A 27,998-nucleotide genomic window follows, 5' to 3' on the forward strand; every position below is an offset into this window, starting at 1 on the left:
AATACATAAATCTTTTTTAAATTTAAAAATATAAAAATAAAATAAAATTCTAAATGATAGTTGATAATGAGATTCTTCTCCCCACCCTGACTACATTCTCATCAGGAGTTTTGAATGTTATAGGTCAGCTAGCTCACTAACATAAGAGTAGCAGCATCTTTAAGCTAAGACGTAGGACATACATGATATCTATCCCCTTCAAGTAAGTCAGCACTCAAAACGGGCACCCTCAGTCTGATGACCCAGTCCTCACACCAGCTGTCCTGTTAGGGTTAGAGCAGTTAAAACATTTGTTAAACATTAACTCCAAGATATTCTTTAAGTTTTGAAAGCTTTATACCAAAGACTTCTCAGCTATAATTATATTTTCATCTCTACCATCTTTCTCTTACAGAAAAGAAATTCTACTTCTAGCTATTAACATATGGAAATGATGAAAAGCACCATGCTAAAAGGAAAAAAAAAATTCACAGTCACTTAAAAAACAGCACCAAACTCCAGGATGTGAGGCCAGAGTGATGCCTAGCACACTTCTGTTTATCAGAGCCTTAGGAAATGAGGCTGTGAGGTAGAAGTCTGCATCCTTTTCTGGATCGAAAACAGAATCCCATTCACTGAACTAATTAGATGGGATGACACTAAACATCATGCCCCCCACGCCAGGCTGTCCTCCGCACTCACCTTCTCACTGCTGGGTCTAGCTGGTGAGCTCCGATCAGTTTGTGGAGCAGGGGCTGGCTTTGCAAGTAACGTCTGGTAAAGTTCCTGAATTTCAGGAAGAGATACCTGGAGCAACTGGGCTTCCATCAACAGTTCATTCACTTCTGGACTAACACCTGTGAAAGAACACAGCAAAGTGAAATGACGACAAATGGAGGGTGTTTCACATGGACACGGACATGCAAACAAAGCAGGATTAGCCCTCAAACCACTGCCACTCTCTCCTTGGGAAATTATATTCAGTTGCAGTCAGGTTCACATAATGTGTCTAAAGCCATAATATAGTAAGAGCCCATACAAGATTTTCTCAGGCTTCTGATTACTGGGGAAGTACTAATTCTACACGGAATCCCTTCTTCACTTTCAATTACTGCTAACACGGAGGAGGCCATACATCTGCCTGGATAGTTTCTGCCTTCAACAGAAAGCAGGGAACAGGGCAAGACGTGGGCAGTCTGGGTGAACTGAGTAGCTCCAACCCCATTACCAAACAAATACTCCTAGGGCCTGACTAAGGGTCAGAACTCCCGTTGTGGCTCCAGGCAGAACTCCTGGGACAGCCATGTACACACAAGCACAGCGGACCCCTGAACAACGGAGTCAGGGGAGCTGTGTCCCTGCACAGCTGAAAATCCATGTTACTTTCAACTCCCCAAAACTTCATGCTAACAGCCTACTGTTGACTGGAAGCCTTACCAATAAAGCTGATTGACACATTTTGTATATTTATGTATTATATACTATTTCCAGAATAAAGTAAGCTAAGGAGAAAAAACTGTTCAGAAAATCACAAGGACGAGAAAATATACATTTATAGTCACGTATTTATTGAGAAAAATCTATGTTTAAGTGGACCTGTGTTGTTCAAGAGTCAACATAGGAAAAAAAAAAAGGAGGCAGGTTTCAGTTATAGATTATGTCTAAGATCCCAACAGAACCCATGACTTGGCATCCGACTGAAATGACTGGTATTTAAATGTCAGTTGGCACGGGATTAACCCTTTTGTCTCTGAAAGCAATGTGTTAAAGCCTTTCTCTATTTGTTTTGCATTTATAAACCTTCAAGCATGAGCATTCTCCTACCTTGCAAATACACAGTAACCCATATCCGAATCTGAAGACAAAGTCTTTCTATGGACCTGAACAACAAAACCCTATTGCAAGATTACTTGTTCTTACCCAGCCCTCCCCGCTCTTCCTCATCATAAATACAAACCATGGAGGGGGATACAACTTCGGCCAGTGGAGAAGGGAGAGTGTACATATGAGGCTTTGTTGTCCCAGTCATCAGGCAAGGAGAAGGATGTTGTGCCAGTAGGCTGAGACACCTAAGGGAAGGAAAACATTTTATAGAAAGGCCTTTTCAGGATTAAAAATTCTCCTACTAGTCCAGGGAATGCAGTCTGGGTTATCAAGCAAGCAAACAGGAAAGAAGGATTTCAATTCCCAACTGAAAGAAGTCTCTAATTATTTTAGATCAAGCTAAACCAACTCATATCCAACAAGCCTTTAATCTTCCTGGTTTTACCTGGACTGATTCCACAGAGATCAAGACCACCATTGGGAGATAAGGCATTTTCTTTGCATGAGAATAGATCATACAGCCTTGTATTCCCTATGTAATTCTCCTAATGAAGGCTGTAATACAATGAACACAGACATGCGCCCCTTTGATCAAAGCGAGTGAGGAACTGCCAGATCTCATGCATGTCCACCTTCTTCCCTTCCTCAGTGTTTATTAGAAAGTGCTAGGACAAACACTCCTTTGACTATGAACTAGTAAATAAGTTAGAAGAGTTATGTCCTCTCCTTTTATCAATAGAAGTAAACTTCTAGCCTATCTTATGTAAAGAACATACATGTTTCCCCTGTAGGCTACCCAAATGACCACAACTCACCCTATGCAACAAGAATTTAATTCATTATTTGCTAAGTGCCAGGCACTGCCTGCATTTCACAAGCCTGGAAAGAAATGTAAAAGAAAACAAGGAAACACATATGATAGAAATCATTTTTTTTATCTTTTATCTTTGGTCGGCTGAACAATTTAACTCATAATTCACTGTCTGTGTTAGTATAGCATAACATAAGCAAGCTATGAGATCTCGGCTAGAAAAATCTGTACGAGATCTGAAAATCAGGTCAAACTCATAAGACAACTGAATATGGCCCTCCTGACTCTACTTTTCTGCTATTTCACATTCTTTTGCTGCAGCCACCTTCTATGGAAGAAGACAAAACTCTCGGCCCACCCCAGTGATGGTCAGGAGAATCTGGCTTTTATAGCAGAAAGATCACGGCTGGTATGAAACCCACTGCCTTTCCTCTGAAGCAGCACAGTACTCAGACACTTCAAAACCTACTCCTTCCTCAAGGGGCAGTAAGAGACACAAGGCAGAAAGCACCTTCCCCTCTAGTCAGTGACTTACACGAGAGGCAGCAGGGGGGAATAAACAGTCAAGCAAAAATTCCAAAAATTGATGTAGGTTAAGTACATATCCCACAGAATGGGAAAACGTAGATAGCTACGTTATCTATGAAAAGGTGAAAACTGCTCTCCAGAAGTAGACTGCCTGAGAGACATCTTCCCAGTGCCAGGAGCAGAGGAAACAAAAACAACACGGCAGGGACACAGAGCCCTCGAAGTGGAGAGCTGCGCAGTCAGCACTGGTACCAGTCAAGCCATCACCAAGAGCAGCAGACGTCCCGGGGCAAAGGTGTAGGGGAAAGCGACAGAGCTCGGCAGATCCCAGGAACTGGCAGAGACAAGTCCAGACTCACCTTATTTGTCTCGGCCACCTGTCCCGCTGAGGCCTGCCATCTGCTGTACCACAGTCCCGATCCCCCTCGATCCTGCACAGACTTGAGGTTCCCTGATGAGAGCAGCTGCTGGGCTCTGTGCTGCCAGTTCACCGTTCTTTCGATCATGTATCGAAGTGCATCTCCCTCAGGAAGGCGAACGCGGATACGCTGCAGGGAGGCCAGCAGGGGCAGAATTTTCTCTAATGGAGGCTTCTCTGATCTCCGACAATGGGGACAAAGCCAGATTCGGGGGCCTTGTGAAATACTGGGTACCGCCACACAGCTCGTGTGGAAAGCATCCCTGCAGAGTTCACACTGGATCATGGGGGCAGCTGGGGCCTTCTGACACAGGCAGACTCTCAGCTCCACATCTTGGACAGGTGACAGCAGCTTCCCTTCATTGGCTAGCCTGAGAGACTGCAAGGCTTCCATTTCCCTTAGGCGAGCTTCCCCAAGTGTTGCCATCTAAAAAGGAGTTACCAATCAAGGACAACGTCAGAGAGAATTGAGCCCTCTCCTAAACCCCAGGTCCCAGAGTAGATGATCTACGTTTGAATCCTGGCTCCATCTCACTGAGCTGTGTGAGTGGCCCTGGGCAGCACATTCCACTGCAGCTCAATGTTCACGTGTAAAAAATGGGGTTCACAGCGGAGCCCACCTCCCAGGCCTGCAGGGATGATTGCGGGGCAGCCGCTGTGCCTGGCACACAGTGAACAATGTGAGCAATGACTGAGCACACGCTACTACTTAAAGTCTAACTTCCTTGCACATTTACTTCTCTTAAAGAAGCAGCTTCTCACACATCTGCATGCTCTAATTCCCAGGGTTCTCCATGTTTTCGTAGTTCCATTAGCTCCTATTCTCTTAGAAAGGCACTTTGGGTAGAAAAGTCTCAAGCAGCCACTACACGACTGGTAGTTTATGCCTCCTACAATCTTTAACATTGAGGCCTTTGTGTGTGCTGAACACAGCCACTGTAGATAATGAACTTCATACCTCATGAAAGAATTAAACAGAGAGTACTTTATCAGACTTCACTTACACACCTGTACACAGCACATGTTCATCCTAGAAAACAAGCTCATTGGGGCACAAACAAAAGCAAGTTGCTTTTGTGCAGAGTGTGGCAGGTATATTCAAATTGAAAATCTTTCCTCCCTATTAATACACGAGACATGTCCCAGAACAGTGGGGAGATCAGTTAACCTGTATAAATGACTTGAAAATAACTCATGAACAGAAGCAACTTCACAGTAAAAACCTGAGGTGACACTGAACATATTCCTGAACAGTATTTACAGGACGTCCATAATTAGAACCTTTATATGAACGGACTAATGAACTATATAAGCTATCCAATACATAAACAGGTCTAGGCATTACAGATTTATCCATTATGCACCATGAAGTAAAAGCTATTTAAATGTGATAAACTAAAATTACTGGCTACATTAAGAGTTAGCTACTACCACCTTGAACTTAATACCCAGTTTCCCCTATAAAAGGCTGGACCAGGGGCGCCTGGGTGGCTCAGTGGGTTAAGCCGCTGCCTTCGGCTCAGGTCATGATCCCAGAGTCCTGGGATCGAGTCCCGCATCGGGCTCTCTGCTCAGCAGGGAGCCTGCTTCCCTCTCTCTCTCTCTCTGCCTGCCTCTCTGTCTACTTGTAATCTCTGTCTGTCAAATAAACAAACAAACAAACAAAAAAAATATTTTAAAAGGCTGGACCACCGTAGTCCTCCAACAGCACTTCATTGATACAGAAATATAGACAAATGGAGGAGAAAGTGTAGACTTTTAAAACTGAGCTCTTCCCTCTAGAAACAGAAGCTACAGGCTGTGGGAACCATTCCTTTCCCCAATTCTATTCACAAATACTTAAAATGTTAACCTGTTAGTTAAAACCATTCACAGTTATCACACCCACCCACCATCAGACCCATTATGATTCACCAGATGAGGTGCCCTGAGTCATAAGGCCAAAATGAACTCTCCATTATCTTTTTGGAACGAAAAAAAAAGTATGAATGAATAGGAAGAAACAAAAAGATCTAGAAGTAAATTAGGGAACAAACCTTTGGCGTATTTTTAAAAGCTCCACTGTTTCTGTAGACAAAAACAATGTACAGGCAATATATACATCTTATATGATAAGATGCCTTCCTAGAACTCACAAATGGAGAGCCGACAGCTTGTTTTTCAGAGTTTTAAATGAAGTCAACAAGTAATGCCTGAGTTCTTAAGCCACGGCTTCATACACTAGATGGGGAGAGACTAGACTCTGAAAGAGCATGCAAAGTTCAAGAAAATGGCTTTACAAAAATAGACCACAGAAGTAACAGTGGAAAGCAGCACCTTAAAAAAACCAGAATGAGGGGCGCCTTGGTGGCTCAGTGGGTTAAGCGGCTGCCTTTGGCACAAGTTGTGATCTCAGGGTCCTGGGACTGAGCCCCACACTGAGCTCTCTGCTCAGCGGGGAGCCTACATTCTTCCCCCTTCTCGGCCTGCCTCTCTGCCTACTTGTGATCTCTCTCTGTCAAATAAATAAATAAAATCTTAAAAAAAAACCCAAACAAACAAACACAGAATCATGCTCACAGCAGAATCTGATTAGAATCTGACTCAATATACAAATATGCCCTAAGGAAATCTGTGTCAAAACACATTAATCAAGGCAATCCCATGTCAATCACCAGAGAGGTCAGACAGCTACAAAGGAATGGACTGGGATGAAACTGGAAGAGCGGGGAACATTTTTTTTTTTTTTTAAAGATTTTATTTATTTATTTGACAGAGAGAGATCACAAGCAGGCAGAGAGGCGGGCAGAGAGAGAGGAAGGGAAGCAGGCTCCCTGCAGAGCAGAGAGCCCGACGTGGGGCTCGATCCCAGGACCCTGGGATCATGACCCAAGCCGAAGACAGAGGCTTTAACCCACTGAGCCACCCAGGCGCCCCAAGTGAGGAACATTTTGTGCCACTTACAGCACCCACACGGGACTACATCCAACTAAAAGCTTCTGAAAACGGAATTAAAAGCTGACCTATATAGAACAGAAGAAAATACTGGCAAAGCACATACTGATAAGGGGTTAATATCCAAAATTCATAAAGAACATATACAACTGAACAGTAGAATACAAACATAGGCAGAGGATAGGAGTATTTTTCTAAAGAAGACAAACAAAGAGGACACAGGTACATGAAAAGGTGGTCAACCATGAAACTGCAAATCAGAACCACAATGCAAGATCAATTCACACCTAGCAGAATGGCTATTATAAAAAATGCCAAGAAGTAACGCATGTTGGTGAGGATGTGGAAAAAAGCGAACCCTGATGCACTGTTGGTAGGAACGTAAATCAGTGCAGCCATCTTGGAAAATAATAAGGAGGCTCCTCAAAAAATTAAAAATTAGAACTACCAAATGATCTAGCAATTCCATTTCTGGGTATTTATCTGAAGAAAAGAAAAAAACTAACTTAAAAGTTAGTGTTAACTAACCTGCACCCCCATGTTCACTTCAACATTATTTCCAGTAGCTAAGACATGGAAGCAGCTTAAGTGTCCATCAGTGGATAAATGGATAAAGATGTGGTATACAGAGGTGCCTGGGTGGCTCAGTGGGTTAAGCCTCTGCCTTCAGCTCAGGTCATGATCCCAGGACCCTGGGATCAAGCCCCGCATCAGGCTCTCTGCTCAGCGGGGAGCCTGCTTTCCCCTCTCTCTCTGCCTGCCACTTTGCCTACTTGTGATCTCTGTCAAATAAATAATTAAAATCTTTTAAAAAAATGTGGTGTATGTATATATAATGGACAATCACTCAGCCATTTAAAAAAAAAAAAAAAGAAAAGAAATCTTGCCACTTGCACCAATACAGATGGAATGTAACTGCGTTAGGCTAAGTGCAGTAAGTCAAAGACAAACATTGTATGAATTGAGGAAAAATAAACCAAACCCAAAAAACAAAAAACCAAACCCATGGATATAGAGAACAAATTGGTGGCTGCCAGAGGCCAGGGGTAGGGAGTGGGCTAACTGGGTAAAGGCAGTCTAAAGGTACAAATTTCCTGTTATAAAAGAAGTTCTGAGGATATAAGGTACAGCACGTTGACTACAGATAATACTGTACTATACTGTATACCTGGATGTTGCTAAGAGAGTAGATTTTTTTTTTAAAGATTTTTAAATCTTTAAGATATAAGTATTTTTATTTTTTATTTTTTAAATTTTTAAATCTTTAGGAGTGCACAAATAGGCAGAGTGCCAGGGAGAGATAGACAGAGAAGCAGGCTCTCCGTTAAGCAGTGAGCCAGATGCGGGGCTCGACCCCAACACCCTGGGATCATGACCTGAGCTGAAGGCAGCATTTAACCAACTGAGCCACCCAGGCACCCCAAGAGAATAGATCTTTAAAGTTGTTATCATTAAAAAAGAAAAAGTCCGTAACTATGTACACCTGAAACTAACAATGTTATATGTCAATTACAGGTCTATAAAAGAAAAAAAAACCACTAAACATCTAAATCACCTATCTTCTTTTGTCCTAATACTATGGCTCACTGAACATGAGCTAGACGCTGCTTCAGCTCCTTATGATGATATCTTTGAATCAACAGCGCTTACGAAATACAGTCGGATGCAAAGGTATCCAATACACTTTTCTTTTTTAAGCATGTGAGTTTGTGTATTTATTTATTTTTACTTAGTAAGCTCTACACCCAACATGGGGCTTGAACTCACATTCACCTTTGACAATTTTCAGTTTTACCAGTCTTTCTGGTAAAACGGAGTACTTTTAAGGTTATTCTTTTACATGCTTTACCAATATCCCTGTGAACAAGAAAGGGTTAGAAATCCTCCTCCCTAGGCGACAGAGAAAGAAGAAAAAGCCCACTACGTACAGCGGAAGCAGTCTCCTTGCTTTCACTTAAAGCTCTCTCCAGGTCACTCAGACTCTCTAGTTTGGTGCTTTTCTTCTTTCCACTTGGTGAGGGCTCCTTGAACTTCCTCTGCTTCCTCTTCAATCCCCAAAGGCCAATGTCACATCGAGGACACAGCACCTAACGTGGGGCAAAGCGCAGATTTCAGATTAAGCCTTAGGAATAAGCCCCACAATAAAAGCCTAAGCAGTGGTTAGGATGGAAACTTATCTAACATTTCCTCTGTCACATGACGCCCTAAAGTCAGAAAACTCTCCTCTACAAAGGGAGGGCCGAGGAGGGAGGGAATGAATTTCACAAAAAAGACTGATTTGATTATAGATTGGATGAAACAGTAGTTAAGTTCAACATGATATTTACCAATTCTAGTCATAATGTACCATCAGTATCAGCTACAAAAAATACAAGTGCAACTCCAGCACTTCATGAGCGGTGGATGAGACCATTTACCAGGCTTATTAAATGCAAATGGTACCGCATGGCCAAGGTTAGAAGTCCAATTTCAACCCAGATTGAGGAACTTCAATGAGAAAAACGTTCTTCTTTAGACACTGAATGTTATCCCTAAGTATATCCAGATGACATTTAAAGGTTATTTCACTGGAAGTTTAGAAGAATCTCCCTGGCTCTATTGAAAAAATAACTCCCAATATGTAGACCAGTCAGTGATACCACCTTTGTAAGGGAAGGGACTACATGTTCTATAAGCTACGAGACCGAAGGTCTTGTAGGTGGGCTGGTTGCAAACTTACCTCTAAGAGAGAATATGGAGAATTCTCAGTCAAGAATGTATTAGCAGCACATTCTTTCCAAGCCTGAACCTCAGCTACTAGTAATTCCAGTCTTGGTAAAGAATTCAGATGTACCGGGATAGATCGGCCTCTGGTAACAAGTTCTATGAGTGTGTCTAATACTGGCACACGTCCTCCAACCTAGTGAGTCAAGAAAAATTGTAGCAACTTAGGAAAAAGAATACTTCTCTGCAAAGTGGGAAAAGCACAATTCAGAGTAGACCTACTCCATGATTTCAACATGTTAATTTCACAGAGATGGACAAAATTTGCCAGCTGACCAATGGCAGTGGGGGTGTGGGGGACATGTGTTCCTTCACTTAATACTTTAAAAGAACGTAGTTTGTACTAGTCGCCAAGGATACAACTATGAACATGACATACACTGTAATCTCTTGTTGACTTTTTTATTTAAGATTTTATTTATTTATTTGACAGACAGAGATCACAAGCAGGCAGAGAGAGAGAGGAGCAAGCAAGCTCCCCACTGATCCGAGAGCCCGATGTGGGATTCAATCCCAGAATCCTGGGATCATGGCCCGAGCAAAAGGCAGAAGCTTTAACCCACTGAGCCACCCAGGCGCCCCTCTTGTTGACTTTTAATGCCCTTCTAAATTTGTCATCTTGATCCCTACAGACAGCCTGAAAAAAATTCAAGAGAAATGCAGATTTGCAATAACTCAAAAGGTTTTTACACAGACTTACGTGGATAAAACCAACAGTATTTTACTCCAATCCACCCAATGATGAAGCAGCTCAGTATAAATTATTCAGAAAACTAAAAGAAGGCAAAAAGTCCCATGGTACTCAAATGTTCATATGCATTAAGAATCAAGCGGAAGCTTGTTTAAGTAAGTTTCCCGGGCCCCATCCGCAGATATTCTGATTCAGGTCACCAGCAAAGAGCCCATGAATTTGCATTTCTTTCTTTTTTTTTGTTTTTGAATTTGCATTTCTTCATGTTTCCAGATGATGCTGATGCTCTTGATACTGAGACCACATTTAAGATTTTATTTATTAATCTGAGTGAGTGAGTGAGTGAGCACGAGCAGGGAGAGGGGCAGAGTGAGAGGGTCAGAGAGAAGCAGATTTCCCACCGAGCAGGAAGCCCAATGTGGGGCTCTATCCTAGGATTGTGGGATCATGCCCTGAGTCAAAGGTAGATGCTTAACTGACTGAGCCATCCAGGCGCCCCTTGGGACCACCTTGAGAGTGAGAGACCCAAACAGGAAAAGAATAAAAACATGAGGCTGGGGGTAGGGAGCACTGGTGTGCTTGTTCTAATACAATGGTAAATTCTAGCGTCACTAAGTAGTTATCCAAATATGTCCTGACGTGATGCAATACAAAGTACACAGTATCACCTGATTACTCTAAGTAAAAAATATTTAACTTTAACCCATCAACTCTTTGAAACTAATTTCCAGTTTAGAGGAAATACCAAAGCTAGAACACACCATAAAGAAATAACGAGACAAGGGCGCCTGGGTGGCTCAGTGGGTTAAAGCCTCTGCCTTCAGCTCAGGTCATGATCCCAGGGTCCTGGGATCGAGTCCCGCATCAGGCTCTCTGCTCAGCGGGGAGCCTGCTTCTACCTTTCTCTCTGCCTGCCTCTGTGCCTACTTGTGATCTCTGTCAAATATATAAATAAAATTTAAAAACAAAAACAAAACAACAACAAAAAACAAATAACGAGACAAATCCAGGAGGCAGAACTCACCACAGGGTGACTATTCTAGACAGTGACATGAAAGAAAGAAGGCTCAAGAAGAAAACACCACGAGACTCAGAGCAACTTAAAGCCATATGTCAGTTAGGTGCAACATGTGGTGGTAGACGAGATAAACAACCAGAAGGGACATTTTTGGGGAAACTGAGGAAAACTGAACATAGACTAGGAACTTGCTGTTTCATTGCTTTTGATATTTATTCTTACAGGCTGGAACTGTAAGGGCATAAATGTTCTACTAGACACTTAAAAGCGGTGACTTACAAATTACATGCTGTCTTTAGTATTTAAATTAGAAATAAATGGAGGGGCGCCTAGGTGGCTCAGTGTGTTAAGCCTCTGCCTTTGGCTCAGATCATGATCCCAGGACTCTGGGATCAAGCTCCGCATTGCATGGGGTTCTCTGCTCAGCAGGGAGCCTGCTTCCCTTCCTCTCTCTCTGCCTGCCTCTCTGCCTACTTGTGATCTCTGTCAAATAAGTAAAATCTAAATAAATAAATAAGTAAGCAAATAAATAAATAAACGGAGTGCTTCCTATGTGTAGAGTACTGATTAACAATGAAAGTACACAACCCACTAAGTACGAAGAGGCTCCGTGCTGTTCATCACGTCCCTCCGTTAGTCCTTAAGTACATAGTACAAGTAAAGGCCAGGCTGTTATTTTAGGAATGGAGCAAGACTTGCTTTTTGTCCTTGTGGGCACTGTGGAAAACACAGTACTAAGTAGTATATAGTACGTCCTCCTCCTGATTCCACATGTTCATCTCTCCTTACTGCAATGACCTCACCCTGCCATTCTGGTTGCCACCAACTGTAAGTAAAAAGGGGGACCGCGACTAAACCTAATCAACAATATCTCCATCATTATCAAGAGCTTGCACCTAAAACTCCCATTAAGGAAGTTTATGTACACAGTACATAAATTTTTTTCCTTTGGCTAGCTGGGGTCACCCCTTAATTAGCTAATAATATCTATCAAACAATAATGTCTTCTCTCTTGCCTTTCAACTAGAATAGATGACCAGATGTTTTGTTGCAAACATCTGGCTAAAACTGTCTGATTTGGCATTTCTTATTAGCAAAATTTATCAATTAGCACTACTTCAAATGAGAAAAATATTCAGAAAACCAGGTAGTATTTTTTATTTTTAGAATCCAATGGCTTCAACAAAACAGAACTTGAGACTCAGAATGAGATAAATTTTTAAAAACCTAGCCTATTGAAGAATTCAAACAGGTCCTCAATAGGTCCGTAAGACTGACCTACGACAATTACAAAGACAGAAAAGCAAGACACTATCCACCAACCACTTTTCAAATAAAGCAATCCAACTGAAACTGGGTAAATCACAGAATGCATTTTGTCTGTACCTTAATAATGCTACAAGTGAATTTAACGCTTTTCTAAAATATAGGCAAGTCATTTAAGTATGACATCTAGCAGTACACTTAGTGCTAATTAATTGGAACTTGTTAAGTTTCATTTCTTTTGTGGGGTGGGAAGGCACTGTTCTTTTTTTTTTTTTTTTTAAGATTTTATTTATTTATTTGACAGACAGAGATCACAAGTAGGCAGAGGGGCAGGCGGAGAAAGAGTAAAGGAAGCAGGCTCCCTGCAGAGAGCCCGATGCGGGGCTCAATCCCAGGACCCTGAGATCAAGACCCAAGCCGAAGGCAGAGGCTTTAACCCACTGGTGCCACCCAGGCACCCTGGCACTGTTCTTTAAGTCACTACTTAGTGAGGGGTACTGGGGTGGCTCAGTTGGTTAAGTGACTGCCTTTGGCTCTGGTCATGATCCTGGAGTCCCCAGGATCGAGTCCTGCATCAGGCTCCTTACTGAGCAGGAGTCTGCTTCTCCCTCTGACCCTCCCCTCCTCTCACGCCCCCTTCTCATGTGCTCTCTCATCTGCTTTCTCATGCACTCCCCGGTCTCTCACTCTCTCCCTCACAAATAAAATCTTAAAAAAATAAAAAAAGTCACTACTTGGTGAAAAATGCCAGGCCTTGTGGCTTACTTTTGCCTTGTAATCATATAACCAGACTCACTAAATCTGCTACTCTTGTCTGTACTCTAAGTTGTTAACAAGCCAACAAGAGACAACTGTACTCAAAGGTCAGAAACTACCTTTCTCCCACTTTTATTTTTAGCTTTTTCTTCTAACCTTAACCAAGTACTTAAGTTTGTCAGGATCCCAAGCTCCCCCCAAAAGTTGGTTGAGGGGCGCCTGGGTGGCTCAGTGGTTTGGGCTGCTGCCTTCGGCTCGGGTCATGATCTCAGGGTCCTGGGATCAAGCCCCGCATCGGGCTCTCTGCTCCGCAGGAAGCCTGCTTCCCTCTCTCTTTCTCTCTCTCTCTCTGCCTGCCTCTCTGCCTACTTGTGATCTCTGTCTGTCAAATAAATAAATAAAATCTTAAAAAAAAAAAAAAAAAAAAAGTTGGTTGAATTATCTAAACTTTAAATATTTAAGCCAACTGGTCAGGACAACAGGTGGGTAAATAGGTCTAGGTAAGGCTGAACAGAAAAAAATTATTAATTTGGCCAACTGAAAACAATCTATATGGTGAGATTCAACACAGTACCTTTTAAAATTTTTAAATTATTACTCTTCATAGATGCACCTATACATGCAAGGTCTTTTTTTTTTTTCTTTTAAAATTTGACAGAGTGAGAAAGAGAGGATAAGCAGGGGACGTGGCAGGCAGAGGGAGAAGAAGCAGACTCTCTGCTGAGCAGGGAGCCCAATGTGGGGCTAGATCCCAGAACCCTGGGATCATGACCTGAGCCGAAGGCAGACAGTCAACCACTGAGCCACCTAGGCACCCTAAGACATTTTTTTCTTACACCAACCTGCAGGGCCTCCACATCCTGAAGCCAGTCCCTGGCTCTCTGCACCGAGTCTTTGAGAGCTGCACCATTTGGCAGATATGCAGGGATCTCCTCAATCTCCTTAACTGCCGTAGCAAGGCTGTTCAATGAATGCCGAGGTCTGAAATATGAAATGTAAGAACTATTTAACATTTTATATTGTGGTTCATTTTTTTCTTTTTTCTTTTTTTCCCCCTGTGGTTCGTTTTTCTTAAGGTTTACAAAAGAAACTAGAAAAGCCATTTCAAAAGAAATTCAGGATAGCTCAATTTTTTCAAGTGTCAGTAACTACTAAATATCCAAATAACGAGTTTCAAATGTCTGCATAAAACTTTAGAGCATCAAAGATAAAGGAAATAACCAATATAAAGCATTAAGTTCTACCTATTCCTGAATTTATGCTGCTATAACCACAAACTTTTCATTTGCAGAAGGTAACTTAAAGATCATTTACTGTGTTGAATTACATACACTGTTAAGATTCATACAGTTTCACTAAGGAAATTTAAATTCTCTAGGGTATCAACATACCAAAAACATAGTATCAAAAAATGTGCTCTCTACTCAAAGACTACTATTTTAGGATTACAGAACAATGTCTGTAACCATGCATTTTTTGGGTACTTTATGTCATCAGTTGGACTAGTGAAGATCTGTCAGACAGAAAGCAAAACTAGGGAGGGCCTGATCTTTCTCTCAGATGGTTTACCTGAGTCTAATCAAATCTCTCTAACACAGGTAAGATGTTCCATGTTACTACCCAACAGCAAAAAAGTACATTCCTACTCCTGCAGGCAATTACTGGCACTATCTTCATTTTACCGAACAGTGCCAGCAAGTAAATGTCTTCAACTCAAACATTTCAAGACTCTTTGGGAACTTACTATCTGTGGGTTTCAACAGTTTGCTACTTATTTGTAAAACTTTTTCTTCTCTTGAAGATGGATGGTATCATAGGGGTCCAAAGAAATTTCAAGCAACTCTAGGAATGGCAATTCCCCTTTGAACCATTCATTTCACAATCAGGAAAGGAAGAAAAAAAATTAATATTCCTTTACTCGAGTTCCAAAGCAACCCCAAACATCTCAGATATTTCTACATGTATTCTATACCTGTATCTGCAGCTTCTGAACACTGGTGTGCTCCACTGCTCTAAGATGGGACGTATTACCCAACCTTCCCCAAGAGAAAGAGGTGGGTTTGCTTTTTTACCTGGCCTTGAGAAGACTCTTGGCTTTGTCATCCCAGTGCTCTGACACTGTGAGCAGTTCCTGAAGCCGGGCCATTGCTTTCTCCACTGCTGAATATGGGGCCAGACCCACCCCTAGGTCTATGAGACGTCTCATATCATCTAATGTAAGGGAGCTGGGGTCTAGGCAAGCTTGCTGCACCTCTTCTAGCCAACGGGCCTGCTCCAGACGGATACGCATCTCAGCAAGCTGTGGAAGTTCAACGTCAAATTCAAAGCTGACATCCAGCAAGTCTTGCAGCTCTGCAGCACTGGGCATTTCCTCAGAGAGCAATTTCTGACTGTGCTGTTGGAAATCTTCTACACGATTCAAGAGATCCTAAAAAAAACACAGGTTGTTGTATCGAAATAGCAATTTTAGTAATTGGATTCTTTCGTACTTACTACTTAGAATCTTCAAATCATATAAAATGGACTCTTCCATCTCATAGGATTTTATCAATAGTACAGGTAAATGAGAGAATATATAAGCTAAATGACAACTGAAAGAACTGACTATAACAGACCTTTTACCTACTGCAAAGAGTGGCAGATGGTTACTTTTAAGGTAAAAATTTCCAACTTTACCTCTCCTTTGTAGGCCTGTTATAATCTCTTTATACACACACCACAAAACACTCAGCAGGTTATTAAAAACATCTGCAAATAGGGTGCCTGGGTAGCTCAGTTGGTTGAGCAACTGCCTTCAGCTCAGGTCATGATCCCTAGGTCCCACGATCAAGCCCCACAGCCCCAAGATCTAGTACCGCATCTGGCCCCCTGATCAGCAGGAGTCTGCTTTTCTCTCTGACCCTCCCCACCCTCTTGTGCTCGCGCTCTCTCTCAAATACATAAAATCTTAAAAAACAAAAATAAAATCTGCAAATAAATGTACAAATTAACCACCCAAGATGACTTAATCATGTCTGTTGAATTGATTTACAAAACAGAGGATTACCAAAGTACTTCCACACACATAGCTCTAAGAGTTACCTTTAGCAAAGGTGTTTGACTGAGGACACATGGAAGCGCATACAGCTGTGTCACAAACTGTCGGAGCTCATTCACTGTCAATTGATTTTGGGATTTTCCACCACCAGATCGGTATCTATAAAGACAAAGGCCCACGAAGCCATGAGCACATGAAACATTCATCATTCTCAGATTCAGTGTCACAGGAATATAGGATGGAAGGAAAAACTAGTTACAATAGGTTTCCAAGTTTAGCCACAAAAGAGTCCAAACTCAAGCAGAAGTATATACCTAGTCTGTCTTTTGCCATTAAGCAGCTGCTGTGCGACAGAGGCACACTTCTCTGCATCCTGCGTGACTAAGCGAAGGTGACGCAAAAGATCATTGTCTGGGAATTTCTTCATTTCAGATTCTTCAATTAAAGCCTTAAAGCTGACAAGACCTAGGAATAAAGAAAAGGTCATTTTTTATCTGTGATTATTGTTTATTACGAGTGATATGAAATATAGGAGGAGAGTTTGTCATTTAATTTTTATTTTTTGGCTAAGGGTGGAGTGTTTTTATTTATTTAAGTTTTATTTATTTATTTATTTAAATTGTTCCCTGGCACTATTAATTTTATATATTTTTTATAAGCATATAATGTATTATTAGCCCCAGGCGTATAGGTCTGTAAATCGCCAGGTTTACACACTTCACAGTACTCACCATAGCACATACCCTACCCAATGTCCATAACCCCCCCACCCTCTCCCTACCCCCCCCAACCCCCTCAGTTTGTTTTGTGACATTAAGAGTCTCATGATTTGTCTCCCTCCCGATCCCATCCTGTTTCACTTACTCTTTTCCTACCCCTCGAATCCCCAAAATTGCATCTCCACTTCCTCATTTCGGGGAGATCATAGATAATTGTCTTTCTCCGAATGACTTATTTCACTCAGCATAATACCCTCAAGTTCCATCCATGTCATTGCCAATAGCAAGATTTCATTTCTTTTGATGGCTGCATAGTATTCCATTGCATATATACCACCTCTTCTTTATCCATTCATCTGTTGATGGACATCTAGGTTCTTTCCATACATTGGTTACTGTGGACACTGTTGCTATAAACATTTGGGTGCAAGTGCCCCTTCGGACCACTACGTTTGTTATTTTTAGGGTAAATAGCCAGTAGTGCAATTGCTAGATCATAAGGTAGTTCTATTTTCAACTTTTTTTTTTTTTTTTTTTTTTTTTTTTTTTTTATTTTCAACTTTTTGAGAAACCTCCATGCTGTTTTCCACAGTGGTTGCACCAGCTTGCATTCCCACCAACAGTGTAGGAGGGTTCCTTTCTCCGCATCCTCACCAGCATCTGCCATTTCCTGACTTGTTAATTTTAGCCATTCTGACGGGTGTGAGGTGGTTTTGATTTGTATTTCCCTGATGCCGAGTGATGTGGAGCACTTTTCATGTGTGTGTTGGCCATCTGGTTGTCTTCTTTGCAGAAATGTCTGTTCATGTCCTCTGCCCATTTCTTGATTGAATTATTTGTTCTTTGGGTGTTGAGTTTGATAAGCTCTTTATAGATTTTGGATACTAGCTCTTTATCTGATATGTCGTCTGCAAATATCTTCTCCCATTCTGTCAACTGTCTTTTGGTTTTGTTAACGGTTTCCTTTGCTGTGCAAAAGCTTTTAACCTTGATGAAATCCCAGTAGTTCATTTTTGCCCTTGCTTCCCTTGTCTTTGGAAACGTTCCTAGGAAGAAGTTGCTGTGGTTGACGTCGAAGAGGTTGGTGCCTGTGTTCTCCTCAAGGATTTTGATGGATTTCTTTCTCACATTGAGGTCCTTCATCCATTTTGAGTCTACTTCCATGTGTGCTGTAAGGAAAGGGTCCAATTTCATTTTTCTGCATGTGGCTGTCCAATTTTGCCAACACCATTTGTTGAAGAGGCTATCTTTTTCCGTTGGACATTCTTTCCTGCTTTGTTGAAGATTAGTTGAGCACAGAGTTGAGGGTCTATTTCTGGGCTCTCTATTCTGTTCCATTGATCTTTGTGTCTGTTTTTGTGCCAGTACCATACGGTCTTGATGATGACAGCTTTGTAATAGAGCTTGAAGTCCGGAATTGTGATGCCAACAACACTGGCTTTCTTTTTCAATATTCCTTTGCCCATTTGAGGTCTTTTCTGGTTTCATATAAATTTTAGGATTATTTGTTCCATTTCTTTGAAAAAAATGGATGGTATTTTGATAGGGATTGCATTGAATGTGTAGATTGCTTTAGGTAGCACAAACATTTCACAATATTTGTTCTTTCAATCCACGAGCATGGAACATTTTTCCATTTCTTTGTCTTCCTCAATTTTGTTCACGAGTACTTTATAGTTTTCTGAGTATAGATTCTTTGCCTCTTTGGTTAGGTTTATTCCTAGGTATCTTACGGTTTTGGGTGTAATTGTAAATGGGATTGATTCCTTAATTTCTCTTTCTCCTGTCTTGTTGTTGGGTGTAAAGAAATGCAACTGATTTCTGTGTACTGATTTTATATCCTGACACTTTACTGAATTCCTGTACAAGTTCTAGCAGATATGGAGTGGAGTCTTTTGGGTTTTCCACATGTAGTACCATATCATCTGCAAAGGGTGATAGTTTGACTCCTTCTTTGCCAATCTAGATGCCTTTAATTTTTGTTGTCTGACTGCTGAGGCTAGGACTTCTAGTACTATGTTGAATAGCAGTGGTGAAAATGGACATCCCTGCTGTGTTTCTGACCTTTGCAGAAAAGCTCTCAGTTTTTCTCCAGTGAGAATGATACTTGCGGTGGGTTTTTCATAGATGGCTTTGATAAACTTTTAAGAGTTTTGATCAGGAAGGGATGCTGTACTTTGTCAAATGCTTTTTCAGCATCTACTGAGGGTATCATATGGTTTTTGTTCTTTCGTTTATGAATGTATTGTATCACATTGATTGATTTGCAGATGTAGAACCAACCCTGCAGCCCTGGAATAAATCCCATTTGGTCGTGGTGAATAATCCTTTTAATGTACTGTTGGATCCTATTGGCCAGTATTTTGGTGAGAATTTTCGCATCTGTGTTCATCAAGGATATTCGTCTGTAATTCTTTTTGATGGGATCCTTGTCTGGTTTTGGGATCAAAGTGATGGTGGCCTCATAAAATGAGTTTGGAAGTTTTTCTTCCATTTCTATTTTTTTAAACAGTTTCAGGAGAATGGGAATTAATTCTTCTTTAAATGTTTGCTAGAATTCCCCTGGGAAGCTGTCTGGCCCTGGGCTTTTGTTTGGAGATTTTTGATGACTGTTTCAATCTCCTTACTGGTTACAGGTCTGTTTAGGTTTTCTATTTCTTCCTGGTTCAACTGTGGTAGTTTATATGTCTCTAGGAATGCATCCATTTCTTCCAGATTGTCAAATTTGTTGGCGTAGAGTTGCTCATAGTATGTTCTTATAATTGTTTGTATTTCTTTGGTGTTGGTTGTGATCTCTCCACTTTCATTCATGATTTTATTTATTTGGGTCCTTTCTCTTTTCTTTTTAATAAGTCTGGCCAGGGGTTTATCAATCTTATTCTTTCAAAGAACCAGCTTCTAGTTTTGTTGATTTGTTCTATTGTTTTGGTTTCTATTTCACTGATTTCTGCTCTGATCTTTATGATTTCTCTTCTGCTGGGTTTAGGGTTTCTTTCTTGTTCTTTCTCCAGCTCCTTTAGGTGTAGGGTTAGGTTGTGTATTTGAGACCTTTCTTGTTTCTTAAGAAAGGCTTGTATTGCTATATATTTTCCTCTCAGGACTGCCTTTGCTCTGTCCCACAGATTTTGAACTATTGTGTTTTATCATTTGTTTCCATGAATTTTTTCTATTCTTCTTTAATTTCCTGACTGACCCATTCATACTTTAGAAGGATCCTGTTTAGTCTCCATGTATTTGGGTTCTTTTCAAATTTCCTCTTGTGATTGAGTTCTAGCTTCACAGCATTGTGGTCTGAAAATATGCAGGGAATGATCCCAATCTTTTGATACCAGTTGAGACCTGATTTAGGACCCAGGATGTGATCTATTCTGGAGAATGTTCCATATGCACTAGAGAACAGTGTGTATTCTGTTGCTTTGGGATGGAATGTTCTGAATATATCTGTGATGTCCATCTGGTCCAGTGTGTCATTTAAGGCCTTTATTTCCTTGTTGATCTTTTGCTTGGATGATCTGTCCATTTCAATGAGGGGAGTGTTAAAGACCCCTACTATTATTGTATTATTGTCGATGTGTTTCTTTGATTTTGTTATTAATTGGTTTATATAGTTGGCTGCTCCCATGTTAGGGGCATAGATATTTTAAAATGTTAGATCTTCTTGTTGGACAGATCCTTTGAGTATGATATAGTGTCCTCCCTCATCTCTTATTACAGTCTTTGGCATAAAATCTAATTGATCTGATATAAGGATTGTCACCCCAGCTTTCTTTTGATGTCCATTAGCATGGTAAATTGTTTTCCACCCCCTCACTTTTTTTTTTTTAAAGATTTTTATTTATTCATTTGACACAGAGAGATCACAAGTAGGCAGAGAGGCAGGCAGAGAGAGAGAGAGAGGAGGAAGCAGGCTCCCCACGGAGCAGAGAACCCGATGCGGGACTCGATCCCAGGACCCTGAGATCATGACCTGAGCCGAAGGCAGCGGCTTAACCCACTGAGCCACCCAGGCGCCCCACCCCCTCACTTTAAATATGGAGGGGTCTTCGGGTCTAAAATGAGTTCTTGTAGGCAGCACATTGATGGGTTTTCTTTTTTTATCCATTCTGATACCCTGTGTCTTTTGATTGGGGCATTTAGCCCATTTACATTCAGGTTAACTATTGAGAGATAGAAATTTAGTACCATTGTATTGCCTGTAAGGTATATTGTTACTGTATATTGTCTCTGTTCCTATCTGATCTACTACTTTTAGGGTCTCTCTTTGCATAGAGGACCCTTTCAATATTTCCTGTAGAGTGTAGAGCTGGTTTGGTGTTTGCAAATTCTTCAGTTTTTGTTTGTCCTGGAAGCTTTTTATCTCTCCTATTTTCAATGATAGCCTCGCTGGATATAGTATTCCTGGCTGCATGTTTTTCTCATTTAGTGCACTGAATATATCATGCCAGTTCTTTCTGGCCTGCCAGTTCTCTGTGGGTAAGTTTGCTGCCAATCTAATACTTTTACCATTGTATATTACAGACTTCTTGTCCCGGGCTGCTTTCAGGATTTTCTCTTTGTCGCTAAGACTTATTAATTTTACTATTAGATGACAGGGTGTGGACCTATTCTTACTGATTTTGAGGGGGGTTCTCTGCCCCTTCTAGATTTTGAGGCTTGTTCCCTTTGCCATATTAGGCAAATTCTCTATAATAATTCTCTCCAATATAACTTCTGCTCCCCTCTCTTTCTTCTTCTTCTGGAATCCCAATTATTCTAATGTTGTTTCATCTTATGGTACCGCTTGTCTCTCGAATTCTCCCCTCGTGGTCCAGTAGTTGTTTGTCTCTCTTTTGCTCAGCTTCTTTATTCTCTGTCATTTGGTCTTCTGTATCACTAATTCTTTCTTCTGCCTCATTTATCTTAGTAGTAAGAGCCTCCATTTTTTATTGCACCTCATTAATAGCTTTTTTGATTTCAACTTGTTTAGATTTTAGTTATTTCTCCAGAAAGGGCTTTTATCTCTCCAGACAGGATTTCTCCAATATCTTCCATGCCTTTTTTGAGCCTGGCTAGAATCTTGAGAATCATCATCCTGAACTCTAGATCTGACATATTACCAATGCCCATATTGATTAGGTCCCTAGCCTTCAGTACTGCCTCTTGTTCTTTTTTTTGTGGTGAGTTTTTCTGCCTTGTCATTTTGTTCAGATAAGAATATATATGAAGGAGCAAATAAAATACTAAAAGTGTGGCAAAGACCCCAGGAAAATGTGCTTTAACCAAATCAGAAGAGACCCCAAATTGTGGGGGAGAGAAAGGAGGTAAAAAGTAGTTCAGGAAAAAACAAATTAAAAAAAAGAAAACAAATAAAGAAAAATTAGACTGGTGACTAGAACAGGGTCACCCACTTAATTTGGGGAGTATTTTAGTCTCTTAGAAGAAACTACCTCCCAAAATTCTAAAGAATGAAAACCACAAATAAGGATAAATACAATGAAGAAATGGAATATGACTATAAAGATAAAAAAAAAATTTTTTTTTTAAATTTCTAAAAAAAGGAGTTGATAAGGTAAGTTGGTTGGGAGAATAAAGAAAAAGGAAGTGGAGAGAATTTGCTCGGGCTGGAGACTAGAACAAGCCTGGTGCTAGATTTAGGGTGTATTCTGATCTATTAGAAGTTGTACTCCAAATTTTTTAGAAGAAAAAATGCTATGTGTATACAAAAAATAAAGTTAGATACAATGAAGGATAAAATATGACTATAATAATGAAGGTTTAAGAAAGTTTTTTTTAATGAAAAGTATAGTTAAGATAAACTAGTTAAAAAACGTTAAAAGAGGAAAGGACAAAAGTTAAAAAAAATTTAGCAGAAGAGAAAAAAAAATTTAAAAAGTTAATTAACTTTGCAAGACTAAAGATTCATGGGAAGAAAGCCATGAATTCCATGCTTTGCTTTCTCCTCCTCTGGAATTCCGCTGTTCTCCTTGGTAAGTGAACTTGGTCTTGGCTGGATATCTTGTTGATCTTCTAGGGGACGGGCCTGTTGTAGTGATTCTCAAGTGTCTTTGCCCTAGGCGAAATTGCATCGCCCTTACCAGGGGCCGGACTAAGTAATCTGCTGGGGTTTGCTTTCGGGAGCTTTTGTTCCCTGAAAGCTTTCCGCAGAGTTCCGGAGGGCGGGAATGAAAATGGCGCCTCCCAATCTCCGGCTCAGAGGAGCCGAGAGCTCAGGGCCCCACTCCTCAGTGTGCCGTCAGGGAAAAGCACTCAATCACTCCCGTCTCCCTGGCTGCCGGCCACACTCTGAGCTCACCCATCCTGTGACCAAGTGTCTCTGTCTCTGGCACGCAGCTCCACCTGGAGACTCGGAACCCCGCAGATTCCTGAGCTCCTGGGGGGGGAGGTCTCCCCTGATCTTGTGGGGTCCCCACTCACAGAGCAGTGGCCTGTGCCACGGATTACCGTTCAGGTAACACCGAGCTGAGAGCTCACTCCTTGGCTCTGTCGGTAGCCGGTTTCCTTGCAGTAATACCTGCAAGCTCTGCGACACTCAGACACCCCAGATCCTTCTGTGACCCTGCGGGACCTGGAGCCATGTTGTTCCCACATGGGCTTCACCCCGGTTTAACCTCTGGAGCGATGTCCCTCAGTGAAGCCGACTTTTAAAAGTCCTGATTTTGTGCTCCATTGCTCCGCCCCTTGCCGAGAATGGGCCCCTACCCCTGCGGTCTATCTTCCCGTTGCTTTAGATTCACTTCTCTGCAGGTCCTACCTTTCAGAAAGTGGTCGATTTTCTATTTCTAGAATTGTTGCTCTTCTTCTCTTTGATCTCCTGTTGGATTTGTAGGTGTCTGCAATGGACTGATAAGCTATCTAGTTGATCTCCTGCTACCTGATGTCGTCTCAGCCAGCTATTTCACCATCTTGATTCCTCCCCCACCAAAGACCTATTTATTTATTTTTAAGTAATTTCTGTACCCAATGTGGGAATCGAACTCATGACCCTAAGATCAAGAGCTGCATGGTCTTCTAACTGAGACAGCCAGGAGCCTGTTTAGAGTGTTTTCAACAAGTGCCTAGAGTTGGCTCTTCAATGTGCAAATGTATCAGAGATGGAAGACAATGGACTTGTCAAAACAAGGCAAATGTAGATTTCCCATTGTTGCATGACCAGTCCTTTCTCCTACACTCTGTGATGGGAAAGTCATGACTTTCAAGGTAATAAGGGACAGAAACTGTGACTTTGATTAGCACTGAAAAATGATAAACCAGAAACTCCTAATTTAATATAACACACTTCCGGGACACCTGGTGGCTCAGTTGGTTAAGCAGCTGCCTTCGGGTTGGGTCATGATTCCAGCGTCTTGGGATCGAGTCCCACATCCGGCTCCTTGCTTGGCCGGGAAGCCTGTTTCTCCCTCTGCCTCTGCCTGCCATTCTGCCTGCCTGTGCTCACTCTTTCGCTCTCTTGCTCTATCTCACAAATAAATAAATAAAATCTTTAAAAATATATATATAACACACTTCCTTTGTCTTCAGCTCTAGTTTTTTAAAATGTTTTCCTAGGGTTCCATATAAAATGTGAGATATTTTTGTTTCTGAGACAAGAGGTGTAAAAGGTTATTCTGTTTCCTAATAATACGATCATTGTTAAAAACATGATCTTATACATTAATTCATCTATCAAGATTTTCCTCTGCCAAATCTTGTGGCTTAAAACTTTGTATGCTTACACTCCATAAACCTGGCTAAAAAGGGGAACTTCAGGGGCATCTGGGTGGCTGAGCGTGTTAAAGCGTCTGCATTCTGCTCAGGTCATGATCTCAGGGTCCTGGGATCGAGCCCTACATCGGGCTCTCTGTTCAGCAGGGAATCTGCATCCCCCTCTCTCTCTGCCTGCCTCTCTGCCTACTTGTGATCTCTCTCTCTCTCTCTGTCAAATAAATAAATAAAAATCATTAAGAAAATAAAAAATAAAAAATAAAAAGGGGAACTGCACAAGGACAAAGTCAGGTTGTTTCAAGTAATCTGTTGATAACTACATTGGCTACATTAGAATCAGTCCCAATTTGTCAATCACCAAGACACATTTTGTATACCACGTACTTTTCTTTTTGTTAATCTTTGCCTCCAAAGCTTCATTCACATTCAGGGCCCATTCATTGTAAGATTCTGCTCGAAGCTTCAGTGCATTCATCATGGGGTAGAGATCATCCAGAGTGTATCTATACCTGGACACAAAATAGCAGACTTAGTTTTGACATATTTGGGTTTGGAGAAAATCATACATTTTATGTTTAGTATTTCAATCCTGGAACAGAAAGATGACTTTCATTAAGGATTTAGGATTTTCCACAGAAAAATACCATTCTTCCTACTCACCTCAGTTTATATTTGTAAGGAGAACAGGAACACAATTCTTTTACATGATGCAGGCAAACAAGCAGGCCAGGTTTACAAGAACAGGAGATGGCAGACATGAAGCATGTGGTTTTACATTTTATACACTGACGCTCATCATCTGGCAACAGCTCGAAATCCATTCTTTCTGAATCAATTACTCCCTAGAATAAAGTGTACGTTAGAGATCTCCAAAGGAATATATAATCCACCAGCCCCCAAGACAAACACGAAATAGGTGAATTTAAAAAATTTTTTTAAAAAGGGAGTAGGGGGAGCCTCACCAAAATAGGAGTGCATGATTAAAAATGTGTGGAATACAAAGTAACAACGACCTAGCAAATATGGGCAAGGTAAACAACTCACTTATTTGGGAAGAATGTCTTTCTGGACAAGATAGGTCCTTATGTTTGGCCATTTTTAAAAAAGATTTTATTTATTTATTTATTTATTTATTTATTTGACAGACAGAGATCACAAGTAGGCAGAGAAGCAGGCAGAGAGAGAGGAGGAAGCAGGCTCCCTGCTGAGCAGAGAGCCCGATGTGGGGCTCGATCCCAGGACCCTGGGATCATGACCTTTAACCCACTCTGCCACCCAGGCGCCCCTATGTTTGGCCATTTTGATCAGAGTATGAAAACAGTTATTAACAGGACTATAGACTATTGAGATTTGCTCTTTATTCTACTCTAAGCTGGCTCTATCCACAGTTTGGGTATAGATGATAAGAGCAAAAGAAATGTTTATGTTTTGTACTTCAGAGGAATTATTATATATACAGAACGTCAGACTAATACTGCTAGAGAATCCATAAAAAGAACAAATGTAAATAAAAGGAAGAAGAAAAGACTATCATGAAGCAATGACTAATGAGAAGATGCTGAGTAGTCAATTAGCTTTCACAGGTAAAGTTACCTAAAGGGATAGTATTTATCTAAAATTTTAGAAATATGTACAAGACACTAAAGTCATAATAAATCATTTCCTAACTAAAACAGTATCAAGTAAAATGAGGTCTTAAACCAATAAATTTTAACTGCAGTTTGTAACACCTAGAGAGTCCTCCCTACGATATACCTTTTGTCACTGAAAGATCAAGCTTTGACCACTTTTTCTTCCTATCAGAACCTGGATCCAAATCCAACCATGAGCATGCCAGAATCCGATTAAGTCAATTTACAAACCATCAAGCTCCTTTGTTTTACTGTTTTATTCTATATTTTAACCTTTTGATCCCTTCGTACTGATTACATGGACCAACAAAAACAGAGGAGAGTAAAGAAACCGCTAATGAGTGAATTTCAGTTTTAACTGGAACTGATCAGGGATACCTGGGTGGCTCAGCTGGTTAAGCCCCTGCCTTTGGCTCAGGTTATGATTCCAGGTTCTGGGATTGAATCCGGCATTGGGCTTTCTGCTCAGCAGGGAGCCTGCTTCTCCCTCTCCCTCTACCTGCTGCTCCTCGCATTTGGGCTCTCTCTCTCTCTATCTCTCTCTCTCTGACAAATAAATAAAATCTAAAAAATAAAAATAAAAAAATTAACTGGAACTAATTAAAAAGGACTACAAGATTAAAAAATGGTTGCAATTTTTATTTAAAATGAGCTTAAGGACCAACTTTATGGATCTTAGTTAAGAACGAATGATATACAGTTCACCCAATTTTAACTTGTCAATTTCTACATCTGGAAAAGCTTGTAAGTCCTCAAAGTTCCTCAAATGAGTTACCATTTTTGATGTAAGACATTAGTAAGGCACTTAAACCCTCTGGGCATTGTTTCTGCAACCTATAAAATATCAGAGGAAGGTGAATAAACTTGCTGTTGGTCCATAACAGGCTTCAGAGAGCCAACATTCAAGGATTCTATCTGAAAAGTCAGATTTAAAAAAAAAAAAAAAAAAAAAAAAATCAGTGTGACTCTATTTGTAGATTCCAAAACAATCTATTAAAAAAAGCCAATAGAACTATTATTGAGTTTAGAAAGGTTGCAGAACATAGAAAGTCAATATACAAGTCAATTACATTTACAAATGCTACCAATAAACTGTCTGAAATAAAAAAGTTTTAAGGTATCATTTATAATAGTACCAAAAAACATAATGTACGTGATTTTTTTTTAAAGATTTATTTATTTGACAGAGGAAGAGAGCTCAAGCAGGCAGAGCAGCAGAGGGAGAGGGAGAAGGAGAAGCAGGGCTCCCCAAAGAGCAGGAGTCCAATTCAGGGCCTGATCCCAGGATGCTGGGATCATAACCTGAGCTGAAGGCAGTCACTTAACCAACTGAGCCACCCAGAAGCCCAAGTACGTGATTTTTAAACCCAAGAAAATATGTGAAAGATATGTGTTGCAATCTGCAAAAAAAGAAAGAACTCAAGATTTAAATAAATGATGGATCTACTATATCCATGAACTGGAAGACTCAACACTGTTAAAGATATCAATTCTCCCAACTATATTCATGGATTTAATGGAGTCCTAATGAAACCGTCACAGGATTTTTGGTAGAAATCAATAAGCCAATTCTCAAATACATATGGAAAGCAAAGGAACTAAAATAGCCAAACAAGTTTTTAAAATGAACAAAGCTGGAGGACTCACACTACCTAATTTCAAGACTCATTACAAAGTTACAGTAATCAAGACCATATGGTAATAGCAAGAGAATAAATGCATAGGTTAAGAGAGTGAAACAGTCTAGCAATAGACCCACATACAAACCGATTTCAAAACAAAGGTGCCAGGGCATTTCAACAGAAAAGGAAAGGTATTTGCAAGAAATGGTGCTGAAATGATGAGAAATCCATTTGTAAAAAAGGGTAATTTCAACCTACACATTGTACCATAAATAAAAATTACTTGAGATGGATTAGAGA

The 27,998-nt window shown here is 40.7% G+C and overlaps 1 protein-coding gene across 3 annotated transcripts in view; it reads right to left on the minus strand.

The window, feature by feature from the left end:
- Positions 1-27,998, minus strand: part of KDM5B (lysine demethylase 5B) — a 94,828-nt gene that overhangs the window by 5,304 nt on the left and 61,526 nt on the right. For 2 of the 3 annotated variants that reach the window (XM_032317308.1, XM_032317311.1), the window contains exons 15-26: positions 25,106-25,287; positions 24,830-24,954; positions 16,340-16,490; positions 16,070-16,184; positions 15,061-15,416; positions 13,831-13,969; positions 9,214-9,393; positions 8,423-8,581; positions 3,502-3,987; positions 1,937-2,048; positions 682-836; positions 183-263 (exon numbers count right to left, since the gene is read on the minus strand). In XM_032317308.1, the coding sequence (XP_032173199.1) occupies positions 183-263; positions 682-836; positions 1,937-2,048; positions 3,502-3,987; positions 8,423-8,581; positions 9,214-9,393; positions 13,831-13,969; positions 15,061-15,416; positions 16,070-16,184; positions 16,340-16,490; positions 24,830-24,954; positions 25,106-25,287 (2,241 nt within the window). The remainder of the gene's footprint in view (positions 1-182; positions 264-681; positions 837-1,936; positions 2,049-3,501; positions 3,988-8,422; positions 8,582-9,213; positions 9,394-13,830; positions 13,970-15,060; positions 15,417-16,069; positions 16,185-16,339; positions 16,491-24,829; positions 24,955-25,105; positions 25,288-27,998) is intronic. The other variant, XM_032317310.1, reaches the window with a different exon arrangement.

The sequence above is a fragment of the Mustela erminea genome, chromosome 17 (assembly GCF_009829155.1).
Source record: "Mustela erminea isolate mMusErm1 chromosome 17, mMusErm1.Pri, whole genome shotgun sequence".
NCBI classification, from domain to species: domain Eukaryota; kingdom Metazoa; phylum Chordata; class Mammalia; order Carnivora; family Mustelidae; genus Mustela; species Mustela erminea.